The sequence below is a fragment of the Danio rerio genome, chromosome 4, assembly GCF_049306965.1.
Source record: "Danio rerio strain Tuebingen ecotype United States chromosome 4, GRCz12tu, whole genome shotgun sequence".
Lineage (NCBI taxonomy): Eukaryota > Metazoa > Chordata > Actinopteri > Cypriniformes > Danionidae > Danio > Danio rerio.
Genome location: NC_133179.1, coordinates 19,062,538 through 19,085,497, shown reverse-complemented (window position 1 = coordinate 19,085,497; position 22,960 = coordinate 19,062,538). Strand labels below are relative to the sequence as shown.

Below are 22,960 nucleotides of genomic sequence, written 5' to 3'. Positions count from 1 at the left end.
GTCAGTAAATCAGCATACTATCATCTCAAAAACATAGCAAGAATCAGATGCTTTGTTTCTAGTGAAGACTTAGAGAAACTTGTTCATGCTTTTATTAGCAGCAGGGTGGATTACTGTAATGGACTCCTCACTGGTCTTCCTAAAAAAACAGTCAGACAGTTGCAGCTCATCCAGAACGCTGCAGCCAGAATTCTAACCAGAAGCAGGAAATCAGAGCACATCACACCTGTCCTCAGGTCTTTACACTGGCTGCCAGTTACATTCAGAATAGATTTTAAAGTATTATTACTGGTCTATAAATCACTAAATGGCCTAGGACCTAAATACATCACAGATATGCTCACTGAATACAAACCTAACAGATCACTCAGATCATTAGGATCATATAAACTAGAAGTTCCAAGAGTTCAGTCAAAGCAGGGTGAATCGGCTTTTAGCCACTATGCCCCCCGCTGCTGGAATCAGCTTCCAGAAATGATCAGATGTGCTCCAACATTAGGCTCATTCAAATCAAGACTGAAAACACATCTGTTTAGCTGTGCCTTTACTGAATGAGCACTGTGCTGCGTCCGACAGATTGCACTATCATGTTTTTCTCTTCTTCTTCATTCTTTTATATCACATTTTACCTGTTTTTATGTTTTGTTTTGTTTTTACGCATTTTTATTATTTGTTTTTATTTTTATTTTACTTGTTTCTTTTATTCTTGTTTATGTAAAGCACTTTGAATTGCCATTGTGTATGAAATGTGCTATATAAATAAACTTGCCTTGCCTTGCCTATACATTAGCTTGTGGCTAATCAGGGATTAAACATTGAAACAAAGCATATTAACCCTGGACCATAATACCAGTCACAAATGTCAATTTGAAAATCATCTAAAAATTAATAGCTAATAAACTAATAAGCTTTTACATAAGCTTAATTTGTTAACAAATCAATATTTGGCCAAGATACAACTATTTAAATATAGAATCTGAGTGATCAAAAGTTTGAGTTTAAGTTTATTGTCACTGTACAGTAATAAAAGATTTCTATTGTGCAGTACCTAAAATCACACACACACACACACACACACACACACACACACACACACACACACACACACACACACACACACACACACACACACACACACACACACACACACACACACACACACACACACACACTCATATTATTGAAGTAATCAAATACATTCGCTAATACACTAAACAGATAAATAAATAAACATGTTAAATCCATTTTTAAAATGTTAATTAAAAATGAATTGAATATTCACATGGCACCAGAGGGAAAGTGATTGCTCAGTTCAATTACTGTTCTAGGATAAAACTGTCTCAGTCTAGACCAAAAAAAAAAAAAAAAAAAAGAGGGTTCAGAAAAATCTAAATCCTGAAAAAGTTGACCAAAGTAGGGTTTTACCAATGCATATTACTAATTACTAACAGTAACCTGTTAATCTATTTACAATAAAAAATGTATAAAAAAACATCTTCATTGAACAAGATCTTTACCTAATATTCAAATAATTATTTGCATAAAAGAAGAATATTTGGGGTATAGCCAAAAACCTACATGTGCAATATATGATTTTGTGGTTTAGGGTCACTAGGTCAACGTTTTGGGGTTTAAGATTACCACAAGGGAGGAAGAGATCATTCAATGCAAATGCAGGCAGGGCTTTCATTGAAGTAAGTGGTATAGAGCCTTCAGTTTCTCCAGTAAATCCATGCAAACTGACACATTTCCCAATAACTTCTGACATCTACAATGCACAAGGATAAAGAAGGATAAATCATTTATACTCGGCACACTCCATTCTGTACAGATGTGTAGATGATGTAAAATACAGACCTTTAAAGCCATCCTACAACAAACCCAGCAGAGCAGAAGGCAGGCCTCTTTGGCTGTTTCCTAAGAACACATACATATAAATAAATAAATAATATAGAAGTAATCTGCCATTATTCTTAATTTCTGTCACATTTTACAACACCTTGCTGGTCCCTCCAGGGGATGGAGTTTGTTCACATTCTTGCAAGTATATTAATGCCATTTCCAGGTAACACCTACGAGTCAATCTAAAATAAACACACACCAATATGTTCTGTTTGAATAGAAGTAGAGGAGTATTTCTGCACATTTTTATGTTTTTTTTTCACTTTGAATTATTTTTATATTGCTGAGTTTGACTGCAAGATTTCAACACTGAGAATTTGTTTCTGAAAACAGAAATGTAAGAAATAAAAACAAAACAATGGGCGGCCATGTTATCATGTGCTTGTGTGAGGGGAATAAAAGATACCAGAAACCTTATTTTAAGCAAATACAAAGCCAAAATGTATTGCTCAAAACTTTTGACGAAAAAAGGACAGATAATGGATAGTAATGAATCCTTATAGTGCTGTACTTTGAAAGACTGTGCACTTAAATACTATGGGTTATACTTACTGCAAACTTTGCCTATTAGTGTGGTCAGTTGTGGTTAAACATCCAAAGAGGGCCTCTAAGACTTTCTGGGGATTTGATTTTTGTATGGAAATTAGATGTCTCCCCACCACTCCTGGAGAAACAAATGACAAACCATTTTCATTTAATACTACTTCACAAGATAAGAGGCCATCATATAATAAAGAATTCTCCTGATTGGTCACCTATGCAGAAGAGAATGTCAGCTTCCAGCTGCCGGTCTCTGCTTGCTGAGGCCTGACAGATGCTAAGTGCAGATTGCAGAACTTCTTGAGCAGATATTAAAGGCTTCCAGAGATCGTCATCTCCCTCAGAGGAACCTGATAGAGCCTGTGATGCTAAAGAAAGACCTGGAACAGAGGATCAATACATAGTATAACACAATATCACAATATATGCTTGAGCTTTCAAAATTAGTTAAGAATTGTTTTAGATTTAGGTTTTGAAGCACATGTTAATCGGTTTACAAAACATAAAACAAAAATGACAAATTAAAAAACATTTTAAAAAAAGAACAAAAATTTACTTAATTAACTAGTTATAATTAATCATACATTTTTGGTTCAGTTATATGTAATACCTTGATGTGGATAAATTAAGATAATTTGCTTATGGAACATTCGTCAGTGTTATCTAATTCTTTGGATGTTACATTTAGTGGAAGCATCAAATTATTTATCGTTAACCTGTTGCTTATCTTAAACGTTAAAGAAATTAGTAATTACCACAATTAACTCTCATGCGAACTGTGCAAAATCTAGCTAAAATGACAAAAACAATGACTAATCTAAATCAAAAAACACATATAATACATTTAATCAAGCATACATACAAAAAAGAAAAAAGAAAAACAAAGTAAAAAGCACATGTGAGGTTATTTGCAAAAATGTGTTTCTATATTTTGCAAGTATTTCTGGCTGAATTGATTCAAGAAGTTTAACACCTGAATGTAAGTGTTGTTTTATAGTTTCTGTCATATTGACATACCAATTCGCATTGTTGTCTTGCTCAGCAGGGGGAGCTGCGGATGATAAATATTCTTCATACCAGCTAGAAGTTCCACCACACCTCCGTTTTTGAGATTTACAGATTCTCCAGTGGCATTGAGCTGAAAACAAAACACAATATAACTGCTACAACACATTTAAAACATCAGTTTATAGTAGTTGTTCTTGTATTCTTCAATATAACCGTGTGATCTGCAACATGGCAATATTGGCAGAGCACACTGTTATGCACAAGTCACTGCAAAAGATGCGTGATACAAACACAACAATCGACTGCTACTGTAGCGAATTTAGAAAACAGTTAATAGCACACAGGACAGAAAAAATGTGTTCTGTGTGAACTTTTGAGCAAATCTTCCTCTTTTAAAGTCCCCATGAAATCAAAATAAAGGTTTTTCAGATATTACTGGCAGTATTCATTCATTCATTTTCTTGTCGGCTTAGTCCCTTTATTAATCTGGGGTCGCCACAGCGGAATGAACCGCAAAGTTATCCAGCAAGTTTTTACGCAGCGGATGCCCTTCCAGCCGAAACCCATCTCTGGGAAATACTGGCAGTATTAAGTTAAGTATTATTGTTTCTACAAGCTAGTGTGCTCCAAAATAGTGACAAAATAAACAATTAGAAGACATAAACACCTACAGTAAAGCTTGCAGTTTGTCACTTCCGCCTTCATGGGTCAATAATTTTTTTGACATCACCTCATGTCTCAGTTTCTCATCAAATCTTCTGACCAATCAGATGTTCTCTAGTAGCTTACATGTCCCGCCCCCTTTAACTCATTTGCTGGACATCCGCTTGATCTCAAGCACTTTCACTGGCTGAGCTGTGATAAAACCCCCTGCTATTGGTTGTTATTTAAAAGGGAAAAAACTACGCTATGTCCCACCCTGTCTTCATTGCACCTATTTTATCAATAATTTTCAGCACAAGCGTACGATACCTGTTGCAGCAGCAGTTTCTGTGTGAGCAGATGCAGTGTCTGACTTCCCGCTCCTCTCAGTTCACTAAGAAGCAGCACAGCCTCAGCTAAAGTCATTTGAGAGCGCAGAGACAGAGCACTGCGTCCAGATAACAAGCTCACAATCTCCTAAACAGACATACATGTGAAAGCCAACAGAAACAGTCAATTTTGGGTCAGATTGCACTAAATCATAATGAACTGTCATAACGGACCTGAAGCATGGATGCATTGTCTTCTCTGGGTCTGCCACAGTGTGTGTTAAGCTGGACACCTTGTAAGAGCAGCAAGGCTTTAGTGTCAGGATCTCCCCAGGCCTCGGCCTCCGCCAGACCCTCTTTCAGCAGCTGGAGAGCCTCCGAACTGCTGTCTGCACCTTCACAAACATGGGCAAGATGTCAAACAACACCAAAAATTGGCTCTGACCATTACGTTAGGAAATGCAAAGCTGCTAACCAGAGCAGATCGCAGTTCCAGGGATGTGGCCTACAAGAGAACGAACCACCGCCAGCCTGCAGCGCAGCCAGAAAAGGACATGCATTCGTTCTCTTGCTTCCACTGTAGCTGGAACATCTTCGCTGTGGAGATCGAGAACTGTCTTCAGCTCCTTGGAGTTTGTCTGTAGGGAAAAAAAGACATTGTTTAAGAAATGCAATTTTTATATTACAAGTTTATAAAATGTTATCATTAAATATGCACATTAGGCATTATTGAATTACACATGATCTAATTTGCATACACGTTTTCTAGCACATGAATCTGAACATTGGATGAAGTCATGTTTAAAAACCATACATTTATATGAACTTCTATGTTAAGCTGCTTTGTCACAATATACATTTAAATTTACAGTAAAATTTCTATATTAAATATTATATATGCTAATAGTACATTTAAATTAATATGTGAGGGAAAAATATTAAATATTTTTAATAAAAAGGAAAAAATCAAAAGTATAAAAGTCTAAAAATTAAGTGGATGAGTGATTTTGCAATTGTTTATTTGAATTTAAATGTATTACCTTTCTATTCCTAATGATATTGGATGAACAAACTTTTATGTTCAACTGATTAATAAGATATCATAATGTTTTGTCTATATTTACTGAGAAATTAATAAAAATATTCATTCTTAAACGGGGGTGTACTCATTTATACTGTGTACTATATATTTATGGGCACTATTTGTTTACTTTCAGAAATCCCCCTTTAAAAGGTGTATTATTATTTATATCTATAGACACAAATAAAAAGTGATACAAAAGTGCATTTGGATGTTCTTTATGAAAAGTCAGGTGCATGATTTTGCTTATGTATTGTAATGAACTGAATATGACTTGGCGGTTCATTCCGCTGTGGCGACCCCTTATTAATAAAGGGACTTAGCTAAAAAAGAAAATAAATGAATGAATGAATAAATATGACTTTTACAGCATGGAAGACACAAGTAATGTATTTATGCAATTTAAACAGAGGTTCACATCACCTGATGTGCTTTGGCTCTGGCTCGTCTGAGAGCAGAAGATGGTGGTCTAGGAGGAGGCAGAGGGCGATAATCACTTTGAAACACAGGAGATCTCTGGATCAGCCTCAACGTAGAAACTGACAGATCTGCACTGAAAAAAGATGTGAAAGATATTTGGACTCTGGTTGATTTCTTTCTAAAGAATGACAAATATAAATAGTGCTGAATAAAAAACAAATATTAAATGTCATGGTTTTAGATTGACTAATCTTCTTAGAGAAGTATGTTCTAAGCTGTTATGACAAAGAAAAACAAACTACATTTCCCATTTAAGACTACATTAATTTATTTAATCTTCAGATTTGCCCCTGAATGAAGTAATGAAAATATCATTATAGTTAAATAAATTAAATATAATAGTGTGACATCCTAAGAAGCAAAGGACAATTAGATCTAATTAAGTACAAATGGGTCATTTAAAAGAACTGTTGTCTATTTAAAAACATTTTAAAATGTAATAATGGCAACGCTGATTTATTAGCAACCATTAATCCAGTCTCATGATATATTTGAAATATAAATGCCATTATTTATAGTTTTATTCTCATTTTGGATCCGTTCAATGAATCCTTTCTAAATTTAAGCATTCATTTCTTATAAAAACAACTTAAACCAGGCCCAAAGTTTGTAATGATAGTTTACAACATGCGCTCGTCCACATGATTTGCGTTTCTGCACTACCTGGCTGCCATCCTGCCCTGCTGCATGTTGATATTGGACAATAACAGTCTGATCTCCAACGCCAGCTCCAGTTCTTCAGGATCAGTGCTCAGAGGATCTGGGGTGAAGAGCTCAGGAATAAGCAGAACGTGTGTTTCTTTTAGGAGCATGGCCTGAATGGGGCAATAGAGACACATAATGTTCACTTTGGCCTTAAATTTCTTGGCATTTGGTGCATGCATTTACAGTTATGTTTATAGATTCAGAATTTGTGGCCATCATTGCTACAGACTAAAAGGCCAAGAACTGGAAAGACGATTAAAGAGCAACGATAGCTGGACAGTGCCTTGCAATAATGTGGAAGTAAACCAGCACCTTGATTTCTCCCAGTGTGTGTTTCTTGGCAGTGATTTGAAGACCCTTGGATTCATCACTGATGGAGGCATCAGGCAAACATGATTGTTTGAAGCTAGATTGTTTCTCGGATTCGGCTAGCTCTGGGAAAATAAGTAATAATATAGTGCACATAATGTTGCAGTATGTTGTTTTCATACAAAGAACCAAAATTAACTTCAATTTCAACATTACTTGTTCTTCTGCCGTTTATCACATGATCATCATTTATGTTTTTCTTACTTGATAATTATTATTTACTTAAAAATTGTAATAATCTTGTCTGCCACATGCTCTTCTTTTCCAGCCCTCTTGTTTCCCTTTACCACACCCCCTTGTTTAACTGTTATCTAGTCCTTGTTAGTGTAAGTGTCTTCACCTTGTCCTTGTGTGCTTTCTCCCCTTTGTATTGTGCGCTCTACGCTCATGTCTTTACTGGTTTGTGTTTGTATCTTGGACTCTGTATTTGTGCCTGAGTGCCAATATTCTTCTCTGCAATTTGTCCTTTCTTAAAGATTTAGTTTTGTGTTCATTCCCTTTGTTTTGTTTTTAATTAGCAAATTATTGTTTAAGTGAAGTTTGATTTCTTTTATATCTAGTGATTTTTAGCTATTCTGGTCTTTTAGTTTTTTGTTCATTCTGTTCATTCTTTTCTCAACATTTTAAGGAGATATTATTTTAGTTTTATTATTTAGTTAGTTTGGTTTTAAAACTAAATGAAAAAAATAAATGATAACCACCCCTATACCCCATTTTGAATTTAGGCCCTCCATCTACATCCTTGGCAGACTTTTAAATGATTTATTTGTTTGTGCAATTAAAACTTCATTTTGTTAATAGAGGAAGGGTTGGGAACAATATTTGTTTCTATTTTCAATGTTCAACTCTCCTATTTTGTAAAATGTAACAGTTCTAAAATAAAAAATATAAATAAATAAATAAATAAATAAATAAATAAATAAATAAATAAATAAATAAATAAATAAATAAATAAATAAATAAAATAATTGTAATAATTGGATAATTATAATATGACGTTAATATTAAATTGGTATTATTGGGTTATGCAAATTTAGGATTCGCAAATATCCCTAACAAACTAGTACTGAAAAAATACCTGATGGTGGTGAATTAGGCAGGTCATGTATAGTACTACATATAGCTAAGATGAGATGAACTTTGGCCATCAGAAGCTGCTTGGTCAGTCGTGAGCCATAAAGAGCTATGATATCTGTACTTGGTCTCTTATTGACCGTGTCCTCTAGAACCTAAGGAAAAGATCACACGTTTATCATCATCATTATCATCATCATCATCATCATCATCATCATCATCATCATCATCATCATCATAATCAGTATAATATATCCTCTACATGATTTGGAATGTAGCTGTGAAAACAAGTAAACTTACTTGAAGGTTGGACGGATCCATCAGGGGTTTCCCTTCATTAAATATTTTCTTTTCCTGTGGGATTTTTAAAATTACAAATGAATGAATAAATAAAAAGAATCACAATACTATATTTTTTATTCTGTTTAAAGATGTTGTCACCTTAGAATTTCAAGGTTCTATCTGACATTTTTGTCAAAATTGAGTTATTAACATATTCTTTTTAAATGACAACTTATTTACATTATGGGATGTTTTTTTTATAAGCTGTTTACATTTTAAGACTGTTTATCTGAAATCATTCAGAAGAACTATTAAGAAATAGTCTTAATACATCAAAGCTGAATCAAAAAATGGTATACTGTATACTAATTAATAATAATAATGTTATTGTCACTGAATATTACAATTTTCTATTTTAATATATATATTTTAATATGTAATTATTTTTGAGAGAAAAGTAAAATTTTCAGCAATCATTTTCTAATCTTTAGTGATAGTCACATGATCCTTTTAAAGTGCTGATTTTTAGTAACAGTTAATACTTTTAAATGCTGAAAGCAGCTGTGCAGTCTCAAATTTTTGTGCAAACTATTAGACTTTTTTTAGAATTGTTTGAGAAAAAGGCCTACTCTGTAATGATCTCAACACGTTGCTTTTGTTTTCCTATTGATGTATATACATTTATATTCAACGAAACCTTTCGGGTTCAACAGAACATCTTTTTAATATAGTTTTTTAGAGAACTTTGCTGTAATTTTTGACCAGTTTAATGCATCCTTAGTATTACATTAGTGTAATTTTGCTCTTTAATTTTTTTTACTGAGATCAACCTTTTGAATCGCAGTATATAATGATTATAAACAGTATAATATGAATAAAATATTAATAAACTTTAATAAAAAATTGCCTCTAAACTGATTAGTTTCATGTTTTTTTTTTCAGATCAAGATAACTAATTGCTTCATTATACAGGAGATAACTACATATTTCGTTTTTGTCAGATGCAATAGTTTATCTTATTTTAAATTGGATTACCCAAGATGGCTTTTCTGCTCTGTGGAGGCCTCCATTAGGTACAGGGATTCCTTCACCAAATGTGAGACTGCCAAGTTCTTTAATTGCTTGAGTGAAGCACCCCAACTCTGTCAAAACCTTTACCTGTATACAAAAACAAACAAGTAAACAATGCTTCTACACCCACTGCAACACAATTTTACAAGATATACAAGAATAAACTGCATTGACTACACAATATCTCCAAACCTTTATTATTCTGCATGAGACAGTGAGGTGTGGATCCCGACACACAGTTCTGGCAATATACAGGTACAGAGCCAGCACAGGAAGAACCTGAAATAATGGATGTTCAATATAATATGTATCATATATCAACTGTTAATTGCACAAACGCTTCTCTTAATATGAGTATATTAACGAATGTATCGCTAATACCCTTAGAAAGTGTCCTGAAGTGTACAGCCAGTGGCTGAGAAAAGACAAACTGGCAACGGTGGTCCCGAGATTCCCTCGATCTGGCTCAGAGAAGAGGTCGATGCCTGGAATAAGCTCCGTCTCCAGAGAGTATGTGGAGTATGACAGGTCCATCATTGGACGTGGCAAAGAGGCCGTCAATAGGCACTGTAGAATATAAGATATTATTACTGTTCATATTATTTAATGGCCGGTATTTCATCATTAGCTGAGATACAAAATAAAATACTTCAACATTTCAATGAGCACATTACAGTAAACAGTAAAAATCAGGGTTACCGCTCTTTCATGGACACCAGATTCAAGGAAATTTTTAAAGCACTCTTAATTTTAAATGATAATTAATACCTCAGCATATATAGTGCCATAAAAATACTTACTGTACTTAACATTTCACTTACACTTAATATTTAGATTAAAAATGTTAGAGCTGGGGTCACCAAACCTGTTCCTGAAGAACTACCTTCCTGCAGATTTCAACTCCAACCTCTATCAAGCACACCTGAAGCAATTAATAAGGACCTGGAGCAGCCCTTGATAATTACAGACAGGTATGTTTGGTCAGAGTAGCAAATTAAATCTGCAGGAAGGTAGGTCATTATTAAATCACTTTAATAAAATTTGTTGAATTCAATACTAATAATATTAATATTCAAGCGCGGTTTCTGAAATATTATGATCCAATAATATTTATGGTGGATGACACGGTGGCTCAGTGGTTAGCACTGTCGCCTCACAGCAAGAAGTTCGCTGGTTCAAGTCCTGGCTGGGTCAGTTGGCATTTCTGTGTGGAGTAAAGCTGCACAAATAATCGTAAAAAGATCGCGATCTCGATTCGACCCCCTAGACGATGTTAATCCAGCATTTCTACGATTCTGTCAATCATATTTTCAAGTTTAGTTGTTTTACATACGGTGTTCAGCAACGTGGACACCTCCAAATGGTGTTGAAAGAGTCACATGTTGTATTAATAAGATATAATTCACACTAAAATTGTAATTTCTGTCATCATGTAATGATGTATTTGCACCCGCAAAATCCGTCAGCTGTTACCACAGAGATGGCGGGTGTGCGCCTCTAAATGAAATCTACTTTAGTGAACAGAACCTGCATAGGCTGTGAATAACAGGTAATAAAGTTGTTAGCAACATTCAGTTTGTGGCACAGAGTGATTGTTTGTGAGCCGCGCGGGAAGTGAACCGCTCTTAGCAGTGAAAATAAAACCGAAAGCGCACACAGTGTTACCAGATGTAGCTGACTAATTCCAGCCCAAAAAGTCCATCCAAAACCCGCTGAAATGCAAAAATACCCACCCAGTCTTCTGTACTCACGGAAATCCCGTCAGTGACAGATTTTAAGCAGAAAATTACAGATTGTACGCATATGTCTCAAACACAATAATTCAACATCAGAATTATCATCAGCATTAATGATCAGGACAAATCTGAAGTTTGTTCAAGACCAATATTCCAAGTCTATACAAAATTTAGCTTTTTAACCCACAGTACAGCTACACAAAGCCTATTGCTGTTTTACCACATGTTTGAGAATAACAATAATAATAGCCCACTTATATTAACCTTTATTTTACATCAACAGAATCGTGAGAAAATTGTGATCTTTACTTTAGGCAAAAAAATCGAGATTCTCATTTCAGCCAGAATCGTGCAGCTCTAGAGTGGATTTTGCATGTTCTCCCCATGTTCACGTGGGTTTCCTCCGGTTGCTTCAATTTCCCCCACAGTCCAAAGACATGCGCTATAGGTGAATTGAATAAACTAAACTGGCTGTAGTGTATGAGTGTAAATGAATGTATATGAATGTTTCCCAGTACTGGGTCGCAGCTGGAAAAGCATCCGCTGTGTAAAACATTTCCTCGAAGAGTTGACGGAAGTCAGCTGTGGCGACCCTTTATGAATAAAGAGACTAGGCCGAAGGGTAATGAATGAATAAAGATTCATGGTATGGTACAAAATTTAAGTGTAAGACTTTTAAATTGAGAATTTCATTTCATTCTTTCATTCTGATTTTTTTCACATTACAATTCATTCACATTCTTTCATTCTGATTTTTTCACATTATAATTGTTGAAATAACACCCAAAAAATGCAGCTATGTTTGTTTTTAGGTACTTTCCAATCCTTGAATCCATATGTCTGAAATGTAAGTATTATCAACTACTTTCAAGAACAAAAAAAAAAAAACCTGGTGAATATAGATAATACGTTTTGGTGCATTTAACTAAAACCATTTTATTAAACAGTTATATTCATTACAATAACAATGTGATAGATTATCATCTTTAGGAACAAAAAGAAAATACATTTCAATTAAAATAAGGTGTTCTTCAGTTGTTTGCTTGTTCTGCCATGGGTTAGTCTTTTATGTATTGTATTATTGTATCGTACTATTTTTTTCTTCTGCATTTTGTTGTAGTTTTATAAAATGCAAAAAGCACATAAATAAACGCTTAAAAATAAACAAAATAAATAAAAAATAAGGTGGTTAAAAAAATCTCAACTTAATTTATTTTATAGTTCTCTCATTTTATGATATTTATTTTATAGTGTGCCCTAACATATAGGATGTACTAACTTTTGCATCACGACCTTAAGTTATCGTGTTTGATTTTGCAGTTTTGGCTTTGATTACTGACTACTCTTATGTATATAAACATATAACTTATTGAATAGCATCCCAGTTTTCCTTTAAAGGAGACATTTATGGGTGTACTCATTTATGCTGGGCACTATACATGCACACCAAAAGGATGATAAATCACAAAAATCAGCTTCTTAAAATAAGCTTTTGTCACAGTTTACATGCAAAGTTGCAAACCAAGACAATGCAATTAAACTGCATTTACAAGACTAATAAATCAGTTTATCTCCCAGAACTGATGTCTAAATGTAATCATTTGTGCATCTAACTCTGAGTATTTAGTTTATGTTAGTTGAATAAATCATTAAAAACCAAAGAATAATATTTCTTCATCAGTGCAAACTTCTAGGTCAAATATTGACCTATCATGATGCATCATTTTCATTGCAGCACTTCTGCTGTACAAGATGAGAATAGAGTTTTATAAATATTTAGGTAGTATAAACTTTCTGAGTTTCCACCTCCCTTAATGCTAAACTTTTGGTTTGTTCTGAATGAGCTTACATTTGTTCCTGCGATGTGTTTCTGTCAGATATCACACATGCACACTTCAATAAACTGACTCAAAACAGTTGATCCATTTACATGCGTGAAATTATTGGCGAAAAATCAATCTGTGGCAATCTGTTTATCCTTAAACAATTTATGATCTTATTTCAATAAAGGAAAACAAGTTAATACATTTACATGACCTCGTGCGCTGCCAACTCATGAAGTATAATCGGGTTAAGAATAAAAAAGTGACTCAATTCTTACCTTGAAGAGTTTGGCAGAGAGAAGGCAGCACTTTGTGCGCTGGTGGATGTTTAAGGTAAGGATATGCCTGTCAGGAGAAAAAACAGAAATTATACAGCTGTAATGGAAAGCTGTCTCAAAAACACCTTTTGGGTTTTCACTCACTGTGCGATCTTGGCTGAAAGCACAGCTCCCTGGAGACAGCCCCATATCCCAGCATGCCTCAGTGTTTCCTGAGACGAACTGCTGCCCCAGGTGTCTCCATCCCAAGACTCCAGAACTCCATAGCTTTGAAGAGCACAGTCTAGAGCTTTAGTCCAGCAGGAGTGTGCAGACCTATACATAAACAAAAATAAAGACACTAATACAAGCCTTTTTTCCCTTTTTTTTTTACTGTGCAATCACTGAATTAGACTAAGGTTCAAATGTTTGGGGTCAGTATTTAAATGCACACATCTTACTTTAGATTTCCATTGTAGAAATGCAGGTTTCCAAGGTCATGGTGAGCTTGCACCAGGAAGGAGTTGCACTTATTTGCTTTGAGATATTCTTCATGACATGACAAAATGGCGGAGATAAAAAAAGGAGAATATTATGCTCACCAGAGTAAAAAAAGCAGTTACGTATATTTTGAAGCACAGTATAAAAGCTTAAATGAGATATCTGTAAAACATTACTGATCAAAATTAGCGAACACTTTCAAATCATCACAGTTATTAGTGTTAATCTTGCAACTGTTGTAATTTCCTTAATTATCTTACAAATCCTATTGAACTGGCAACCTAATTTTAGAGTATTCACCAAGTTTGCAAGGTGTTAACCCACTCTAAAGTGATTAAAACTTCTTCAAACCAATCTGTCACACTGCAAAACAGAAAAAGTACTTACTTGAAGCTGAACACATTAAAATAATGAAATGGCCCGCCTAGAGCCCTGACCTACACCTAATTGAAAACATTTTCCTAATAATTTTGTACTGCTGTAACCTTTAGAAATTGTAGTTGTAATCTTTCTTAGTGCTACAAGAGTTGCTGTTCACTATGTTTTACACAAAATTAGCAATGAAGAATACACAATAAAAAGCAACAGGAAATACACATTAAATTAAAAAAAAAAAAGTATTTTACAATTTGTTCTATTATTTGCACTGTATTAGCTTGTTTATAAACAAAATGTGCTGGTGATATGTTCAGATTGGTTCTCACTAATAGAATTGTTGTAGGAGGTGAAGACCGTCTGGAGCTGTGTGTGAGGCAGCGTAGTGCTGTAGATGGAGCCCAGAGAGCTGAAGTCTTCTTTGGACAGGTCTGGAGGGTTGATGTCTGGAGGAGTACAGGCTGCCAAGCTGAGTTCCACCTTTCCCTGCAGAATGCTGCTGGTCTCTTTAGAGAATGGCACTTCGACATACGCTAAGGCCACAGATATATAAAGGGTGTGATTGAAAGTATTAAAAAATGGACAGATAGTTTAGTGTGCAAAAACCAAATGAGCCTCACATGGGCAATCACATGCTAAAATCATATGTGAAGTATGTGAAACCCATGTGATCAATTTTAAAATGTGGTAAAAAAAACTCCAATTTGGCACTGTGTTTAAGAATGTTTTTTTCTTAATATTTATTTCCTTTAAAATCTCTTATAGCCTACCATAATTTTCCCCTAATTGCCGGTAATAAAGTCTTTCAGCAAAGCCTATAATGATACTAATATTTTCTGTGCCCGATTGACACACTAAACTGAGGACACGTTATCTAATTCGAAAAACTTCTCACACTAAACTCACCAGGCGAGAGACTGAGTAAATGAAAGCACACAATCGCAAGTAAAATAGGACGATCAAGACATAATCTTTAAAATTATAACTTGTATTGAAAATTTTGACAGACGTTTGTGATACAAGAAATACAGTGGAGCATTAATTAAATGCTTACATTACGTGGAATGATTAATTTGATGTAGGCCTGCTTTTTTATTTCACAGAAGAATAAAAAAACTTTAGTGTTATTGTAAAAAACAGCCTGTGTCAATTATTAAAAATGGATTCAGTCAGTATTTTTGTATTGTAGCCTAATCTAAATTTGTAATTTACGAAAAAAATATTGAGTCCAGTCCTATTTATTTTATTCTTTTTATTTAGTAGGCATATATTTAGTTTTTTTGTTGTTGAAAATGCTGCAGGAGCGTGAAAATTTTGTTGTTAGCACATCTTAAAATAAATCAATATTTTAAAAAATTTTATGTGTCAAGCACAAAATACATATGTCAATTCATTTTTTTGTAATTAAATGATCATTTAATATTATTCTGATCAGTTAACAGTTAATATATGATAACCCAGTAAACAGAAATGAGCATCCCTAGTTTGTGTCTATTGAACCACAGTCGGAGACTTTTTAAAAATGTATTTATTTTTTACCTCAAAAGGCTGGTCGGACCCCTTCACTTCTATCACTCTAGAGCCCTACCAAATGAAGTGCTCAATGTCATACTTACTCTGCTGTGTGTCAGCTAGTAGCAGCAGGAGCAATTTTTTGCTGTGCTGAAAAGTCAGCAGTTTGTGATGTTGCCTCATCAGTGTCTCTCTAAAACAGTGCAGTGTTTCCTCGACATCAAGCGGTACACGCACCAAACACATGGCTCTCTGTACATCTGCAGTAATGAGGAAAAATACAATATACAAACCATTATACATTAATTAAGACATGGAAACACACACAAAAAATCTTAAATAAATGAGAATTGGTGACCCTTATATGTACCTGCAAGTTCCTTGATCTCTGGAGCATCACTGGGAGCAATTATAATGGGACCTTTTCCTGTTGGAAACAGTACTTGCCGGCTTGCATAATTCTTGCAGGTTACCTATGAGCATTAGTCACAAAACCAACTTAGAGATCAGTGTTATCGATGTGTTATACCTATCGTTTTTTTTTTCACAGAGGTCTCAGTAATGACTTTTCCCAGTTATGTAGTAATAATTTGTGCTTTTCACTGTATGTGTGGTGTAAATTGGGCTCAAAGGGTCAGTTCACCCAAAAATTCAAAAACACTCACTAATTATTCACCTTTGAAACCTTTATCCACTGACTTTCACAGTAGAAAAAACACATACTATGAACGTAAATTGTTACAGGTTTCCAGCATATTTTAATATATCTTATTTTGGGAAGAAAGAAAACCACAGAGGTTTTGAACAAGTGCGAGTGATTGATGAAAGAATCTTTTATTTTAGGGTACACTATTTATTTAAAGTATAAACAACTGGAATATATATTATGAACTTCTAACATTATTCTAAATGATGTGTATGTGATCATTTCTGTCTACCTTCTCTCCAGAGATGATCTCAGTGTAAGTGAAGTGAGGTTGTGGTGCTGGAGGGCCCCCAAAACAGCTGATCCTGTCCAGAAGTCTCCTCTGAGCATGCACCAGCACAGGGGTTACCATGTGTGAGTAGCGTTCCCTGAAACCAATGAAGCACCTTGTATTTCAATAGATACTCTTTTGAATGAACAATTATATTCATGAACATTACTGTGCTTTGGAATTTTTCAGCCACCTACCGAGTGTAGGTGTTGAAAAGTAGAGCAAGATGAGCAAGAGTCTCCCACTTGGCCTGGTAGTACAGAAGTTCTAGTGTGTGCAGAACTAGAGTCCTCAGCCAGCGCAGATCTATCACTGTCCTATCATCCACTGGAGCAGAGAAGTACAGGCTTGCCTCAAGCTCCCCATCTTCATCATCGTAAACGTTCCACAGCTAGGAATAAAAAAGAAAATATTAAAGCCAGATAACTTTATCTTTCAGTTTATCCATGTTTGAAATATAAATGACTGCACAATGCTGCAAACACCTGATAAACCCCAAGTTCCTGAGACTTTTATTTCAGTATGTTGATATACTTTCAACTAAAATGGAATATAGATTAGGTTGCAGGGCTATCTTTTGGTGTATCATTCACTTGTAGCAATCTACCGGCAAGAGTGCTGTGATTACAAATATTGGGACTGAAGCCGTTAAACTGACATCGACAGATAAGGACCACCATTTTAAAACCAGAAGCAAATGCTCCGATCTGCTTAAAGATTACCAAAAAAAAAAGAAGGTTGTGTGAGAATTAACTTACACAGATTAATTGTTTACCTAAAATAACAATGTGTGCTAAAAAAAATAAACATTAGTTTTTAAAACCTTAAGCTTCTCCATCATGTCCATGAGAAGATCTGAGGCCAGCACCAGTAAAGGAGTGATCTCTGTATACAGTTGCTGTATCGTCAGCTGTCTGGCATTGGCGTTAGGTTCTTGGGATTGCTCCAACATGAGAGTCAGTGTGCAGCATTGATCCCATAGAATTCGACATGCCCACTGTAGAGTTGTCCAGTAGCCCCAGCGATGTGATAGCACCTAGTGTAAAAAATGGGAATGTCATTGATTGATTCACAAGATAAAAAGCAGGTCAAATTAGGCTTATTAAATTGAACTGCATTTACTATAGCTCTGCGCATGTGAGTAGAGGCTTTATCAAGTATGTCCAGTAACTGAGAGGCAGTTTGATCAGCAGAAGCACCGTCAGCTTCAGGATTATGAGTTTGCTGAAAGGTGGAGTCCACATCCCCAACAACACTTTCTGCTGAATTCAGCTCCTCATCACTGCCATTCGGTTCTCCTGAGAATTTGTTGAAAAGTATGACAATCATCAATCAAGCTTCAAATTCTTTCGAGCTGGCTAATGAAAAGGAAAACAAAGCAGAACTCAATCCCACTTTGGGATTTGATGGATTACAGGCCCAAAGGCAACATAGTGACATGAAGCTTCTTCGGGAACCAGAGAGAAGCATGTAACATCTCAAAAGGGTTTGCTTTGGCTCTTTATGTGCTATATACACTTTAAAAACTTTAGTCTGGTTTTATTTATACGTTTTATTTATAAGTTTAGTTTAGTTTTATAAAAGAATTGTACATTTAATTCAGCGAAGATGCATTTATTTTGTTCAAAAGTGACAATAAGGACTGAAAATGTCAATAAACACATGTTAGTGTTTATTTCTTAAAATTAGCCCATAATACAACAAAATAGGATAACAATTAATAGTACAAGGCAAGCTACTGTTTTTGCACCGTACTATAGTAAATGACTTGAATCTGTTATGGTTATTCTACAGCTATGGTGGTAATATCCATGTAATAATAAAAACAGATGACCCAGTTTTTTTTATTACTTTAGGTGTATTAAACTACACTGTTTTACTGTAGTAAAAACTTTAAGTATACTACAGTAATTACAGTATGAACCTATATTTAAGACCACAGTATGCTCTAGCAATTGTTAAACAAGAGTTGTAAATACTATAACATATTTACTATATACATTTTACTATAGTATGATTAAAAAGACTATAGTATTTGTTTATGTTGGTGTTAACATTTATTATTATTATTATTTGTATATATTTGTTTAGGATATGTGGATTCACAATATTTTGATTACATAATTATTCAATCGTTAAAATTTCTATAATTATAAAAAAATATTCATGAGAATAAAACAAGGGGCTACACGGTGGCACAGTAGCTAGCACTTTCGCCTCACAGAAAGAAGGTCGCAGGTTCGAGCCTCGGCTGGGTCAGTTGCCGTTTCTGTGTGGAGTTTGCATGTTCTCACCGCGTTCGCGTGGGTTTCCTCCGGGTGCTCCGGTTCTCCCACAAGTCCAAAAACATATGGTACAGGTGAATTGGGTAGGTTAAATTGTCCGTAGCGTATGAGTATGAATAAGTGCGTATGGATATTTTCCAGAGATGGGTAGAAGCTGGAAGGGCATCCGCTGCATAAAACATACTGGATAAGTTGGCGCTTCATTCCACTGTGGTGACCCCAGATTAATAAAGGGACTTAGCCAAAAAAGAAAAGAATGAATGAATTAAGTATAAAACAGTGTTTTATATTGTCTTACTGGAGTAGTATATTGAGAGGCATTAAATGGTCGTAAAATGTCAATAATATTGTTTATCGCAATACATTTTAGTGCAATGTACAATATTATATGATAGAAATTAGATATCATGACAGGCCTACAATTCCAAAATATTGAGAAATAATGTAGATTCTGCTTTAATGCAGAAGAGATCCACCTTGATTGATCTGTTTTGCTCGATGGTTTCTTTTATTCTGTTTAGTCTGTTGTCCTTGATGAGGTTGAGCTTTGGGAAGAGTCAGTTCAGGTGGTCTAATGTGCTGTGGAGTATTCTTCCACATAACCAGCATTCCACTGTGAGCCAAAGAGAAGAAAGACTGCGGGAGACGACTGAAACTGGAAAGACAAAAAAAAATAAAATTTCAGTCAATTATATACAAAAACAATAAACTTATGGGGGGGTTTAACTATGCACAATGTATAGAAATTCTTTCTAAAAAGTTTTTGAGAAAAATGCATATTCACTAAAGCTTTCACACAAAGCTCTAAATTGATGTTTTTAACTTTGTTATTGCGTTTAAATACCAGAGCTGAGGAGGCGGTCTCAATTTCCTTCTCAACATGCCTAGGTGTGCACGAGCCAGGCTCAGATTGACATGACAGCGCCACAGAGAATCCTCAATGCGCATCTGCCTCAATTTCTGGCGCCGTTGATGTCTTTTGATAAAAGCTGCCAGTTGATTTAGCAAGATGTCCACAGCTTTGACCTCTCTGAGAGACACAATGGTAAATACAGATAAGGTTTAAAAAAGTAATCATTATGCGATACCTTTCAAAATGGGCTTTAAGAAAGACTATTTGTACTTTCATAAAAATATTTTCTACAATGATATAACAATAATACTAAAGATTTCTGCAATGTATTTTTTTAAACTTTCTATTCATCAAATAATAATTCTGAAAAGAAAAGACAACAAAATTCAACAAAATTAAATTTGTAAAAAGCATAAAAATATTAGCAGATTTTATAATATAAGTATTATGTGACACTTGGGTAATAATTATTTTACTATGCTGTCAAGGACATGAAATACATTTTGATATACATTCATACAAAACCAGACTTGCTGAGCATAAGAGACTAAAACAAGCTTATCAATCGTACCAACAGACTTTTGATAGTATTGTTCACAATTATGCATTAAAAAACAATATAAAATATTTCTGTATTTTCAAATCCGGGCAGATTTTTCTTCACCTTTCAGAAATTTGGCACTTCATTGCGTTGAGTAGTTTTTTCTGTAGCAACTTCCTGCCGCTCTTGTCACCTTTTTGTTTCTGCAACATAATTTCAAAGTTCACCCAAAAAAAAACTGAAATCTGAGAAATGTGATTTTTTTCTTCAGTGCATTTTTGTAAATTTTAAGTTGAAGCCTTGGATCCTGACAATACACTGAGCTCCTATGAATGCATACATGATCACATCTGGGAAGATTTCAGATTCTCGACATTTGATATATTTCATAATGTAAAAAAAGCTCATACTTCAGACTGTCATAAACACACTCATACTCCGTTTGCTGTAGATTAAAGTAATAACAGGTAATAATTCCTGCAGAGACAGATATTTTCAGTTCATAAGACCTCAATGTACCCTTCAGAGCCACGGTTATTCATTTTGTTGTGCCTATTTATTTTTATTTGACTTTCAATATGCCAGAACCCTTTAACTTGCATTTTATGACACCCAAAGTTTAATAATCTTCGTTAATCCACTACTATAAAGTGGAATTAAACTTTAATGACATTTATAAACCTAAAGAAAAGAATGAAGCAATAAATGTAAGCAAAGTTGGCATTTGAGTAAATCAACAGAAACATAAGCTTACCTTGGCGTTAAACTCTATCACAGAGGCTGTGAAGTCTTTAGTTTCCTCCACTGGCAAACCTGAGTGTTTCTTTAGCTCAAACAGAGCATCGTCGCGTCTACAAATATTACAGACAGCAAAGACATGTTATACAAAACATCTACATTAAACAGAGCAACGAAGCCCTACATACACACATTTGTTTTTATGAAATGAGAAGACATTTCATAGGTTTTCACAGTTTTAATACTTAAAATAAAAGTTATATGGCCAAACCCTATTAGTAACCACTCACAGAAAACTATACTACTTTTACTTTCTGGAAGAAATTTTTCTTTAAACTAATTTCCTGTGATTTAAAAGCTTTTTGAAAAATCGGGACATGGGCAACGTCCTCATAAGTCACTTTCTCCTTAAATACCTCTGTCATACACACCTGCTAAGCCAGTTCAAGATGTTTTGCTTCCACTCCAAAACCAGATCCAGCTCATCTTCTAGCAAAGCTTTCTGAAGCAAGTGCACAACAAACTCCAGGAAACGAGACTTCTGCTTGAGCTTCATCACTTAATCAAACATACACAGACAAACACATACTGTACATTAGTATATTATATGTCATTCAGTGGATCAGATTTTATCTCAAGTATGTTATGTATTAATTACCCTCTTTAAAGGCATGATGGAGAGGACTGTTTTCAATCACCATGTAAAGTACAACAGGGTCTTCCTGTCCCGACAGGTCACATCCATGAGGCCCTGCAAAATATTAAGCAGAATATCTTTAGCTTTGATGATAAAAAGAAAGCCGCATATTTAAATAAACTCTGGAGGGGAATAAATTACATTATAAATATCAATTAACAAACACTAATAATGATTCACAACATTTTAAGTTAGACTATATCATATAATGCAGCTATTGTGAGATTTCTGCTATGAGGTCTTGAAAAATTCTGTACCTATTTTTATACTGGAAGTGACATCATTATTTCCTAAAGCTTCAGCTCGCATGTTTTTCATGATTATGGCCTCTAAAGCCTTTTGCTGTTCACTGGGCTCCTCATTGGTGAGAGCTGTTTTCTTCTGGAAATTAAAAAAGTATTATGATTATGTGACACACTATCCCAAAAGTTCTAGGATAACTAAAAAACATGATCCTGACCCCATCTTGCTCCTCTGATAATGTTTTTTTGAAGGATTGCTGGGAGTATTCGGTGATCTCCTGAAGCAGCTGCTTTCCTGACTCTAACACAGATGATGCCAAATGAGTCGAGTCCAAGCTCTAAAAACACAGACAAACACATCAAACACCTTTAACACATGCAACTAACTAAAATGTGTACATTTCTAAGGTGATGCTGGATGAAATACACATATCCTACTTTTCAAATATAGACGGTAAGTAGGATTGGTTTTGATTAATTATTATTTTTATTTATTAAATTAAAAGACATTTTACCGGCTTACAAAAGATGTTGTTTTAAAATATACATTCATCAAATATATATATATATATATATATATATATATATATATATATATATATATATATATATATATATATATATATATATATATATATATATATATATATATAAACTATATAAATACAATAAACTATTATAATATACAGTAGACATTTTCACAGTCTGATAATACTTTTTTTTCTGCACAAAGTCCTATTTGTTTTATTTCAGCAATAATAAAAGCAGTTATTAATTTTTTAAAAAACATTTTAAAGACAAAATTATTAGAACCTTAAAGCTATTTTTTTTCTCTATAGTCTACAGAACCATCATTATACAATAAGTTGCCTAATTATTCTATCCTGCCCAGTTAACCTAATTAACCTTTAAATGTCACTTTAAGCTGTATAAAAGTGCC

The 22,960-nt window shown here is 34.4% G+C and overlaps 1 protein-coding gene across 2 annotated transcripts in view; it reads right to left on the bottom strand.

The window, feature by feature from the left end:
* cfap54 (cilia and flagella associated 54) overlaps positions 1-22,960 on the bottom strand; it is a 43,647-nt gene that overhangs the window by 5,775 nt on the left and 14,912 nt on the right. For both annotated transcript variants that reach the window (NM_001423554.1, XM_073946307.1), the window contains 35 exons: positions 22,239-22,358; positions 22,036-22,159; positions 21,740-21,832; positions 21,513-21,639; positions 21,098-21,194; positions 20,467-20,546; positions 19,794-19,979; positions 19,426-19,604; positions 17,787-17,962; positions 17,488-17,700; positions 16,862-17,055; positions 16,626-16,761; positions 16,058-16,160; positions 15,792-15,947; positions 14,505-14,708; positions 13,761-13,848; positions 13,465-13,635; positions 13,321-13,387; positions 9,865-10,050; positions 9,676-9,762; positions 9,448-9,570; positions 8,431-8,484; positions 8,135-8,285; positions 7,000-7,121; positions 6,646-6,797; positions 5,926-6,055; positions 4,897-5,059; positions 4,656-4,816; positions 4,423-4,569; positions 3,460-3,580; positions 2,658-2,822; positions 2,455-2,566; positions 2,000-2,084; positions 1,858-1,917; positions 1,642-1,768 (listed from right to left, as the gene is read on the bottom strand). In NM_001423554.1, coding sequence (NP_001410483.1) covers positions 1,642-1,768; positions 1,858-1,917; positions 2,000-2,084; positions 2,455-2,566; positions 2,658-2,822; positions 3,460-3,580; positions 4,423-4,569; positions 4,656-4,816; positions 4,897-5,059; positions 5,926-6,055; positions 6,646-6,797; positions 7,000-7,121; positions 8,135-8,285; positions 8,431-8,484; positions 9,448-9,570; positions 9,676-9,762; positions 9,865-10,050; positions 13,321-13,387; positions 13,465-13,635; positions 13,761-13,848; positions 14,505-14,708; positions 15,792-15,947; positions 16,058-16,160; positions 16,626-16,761; positions 16,862-17,055; positions 17,488-17,700; positions 17,787-17,962; positions 19,426-19,604; positions 19,794-19,979; positions 20,467-20,546; positions 21,098-21,194; positions 21,513-21,639; positions 21,740-21,832; positions 22,036-22,159; positions 22,239-22,358 — 4,660 coding nt within the window. The remainder of the gene's footprint in view (positions 1-1,641; positions 1,769-1,857; positions 1,918-1,999; positions 2,085-2,454; positions 2,567-2,657; positions 2,823-3,459; positions 3,581-4,422; positions 4,570-4,655; positions 4,817-4,896; positions 5,060-5,925; positions 6,056-6,645; positions 6,798-6,999; positions 7,122-8,134; positions 8,286-8,430; positions 8,485-9,447; positions 9,571-9,675; positions 9,763-9,864; positions 10,051-13,320; positions 13,388-13,464; positions 13,636-13,760; positions 13,849-14,504; positions 14,709-15,791; positions 15,948-16,057; positions 16,161-16,625; positions 16,762-16,861; positions 17,056-17,487; positions 17,701-17,786; positions 17,963-19,425; positions 19,605-19,793; positions 19,980-20,466; positions 20,547-21,097; positions 21,195-21,512; positions 21,640-21,739; positions 21,833-22,035; positions 22,160-22,238; positions 22,359-22,960) is intronic.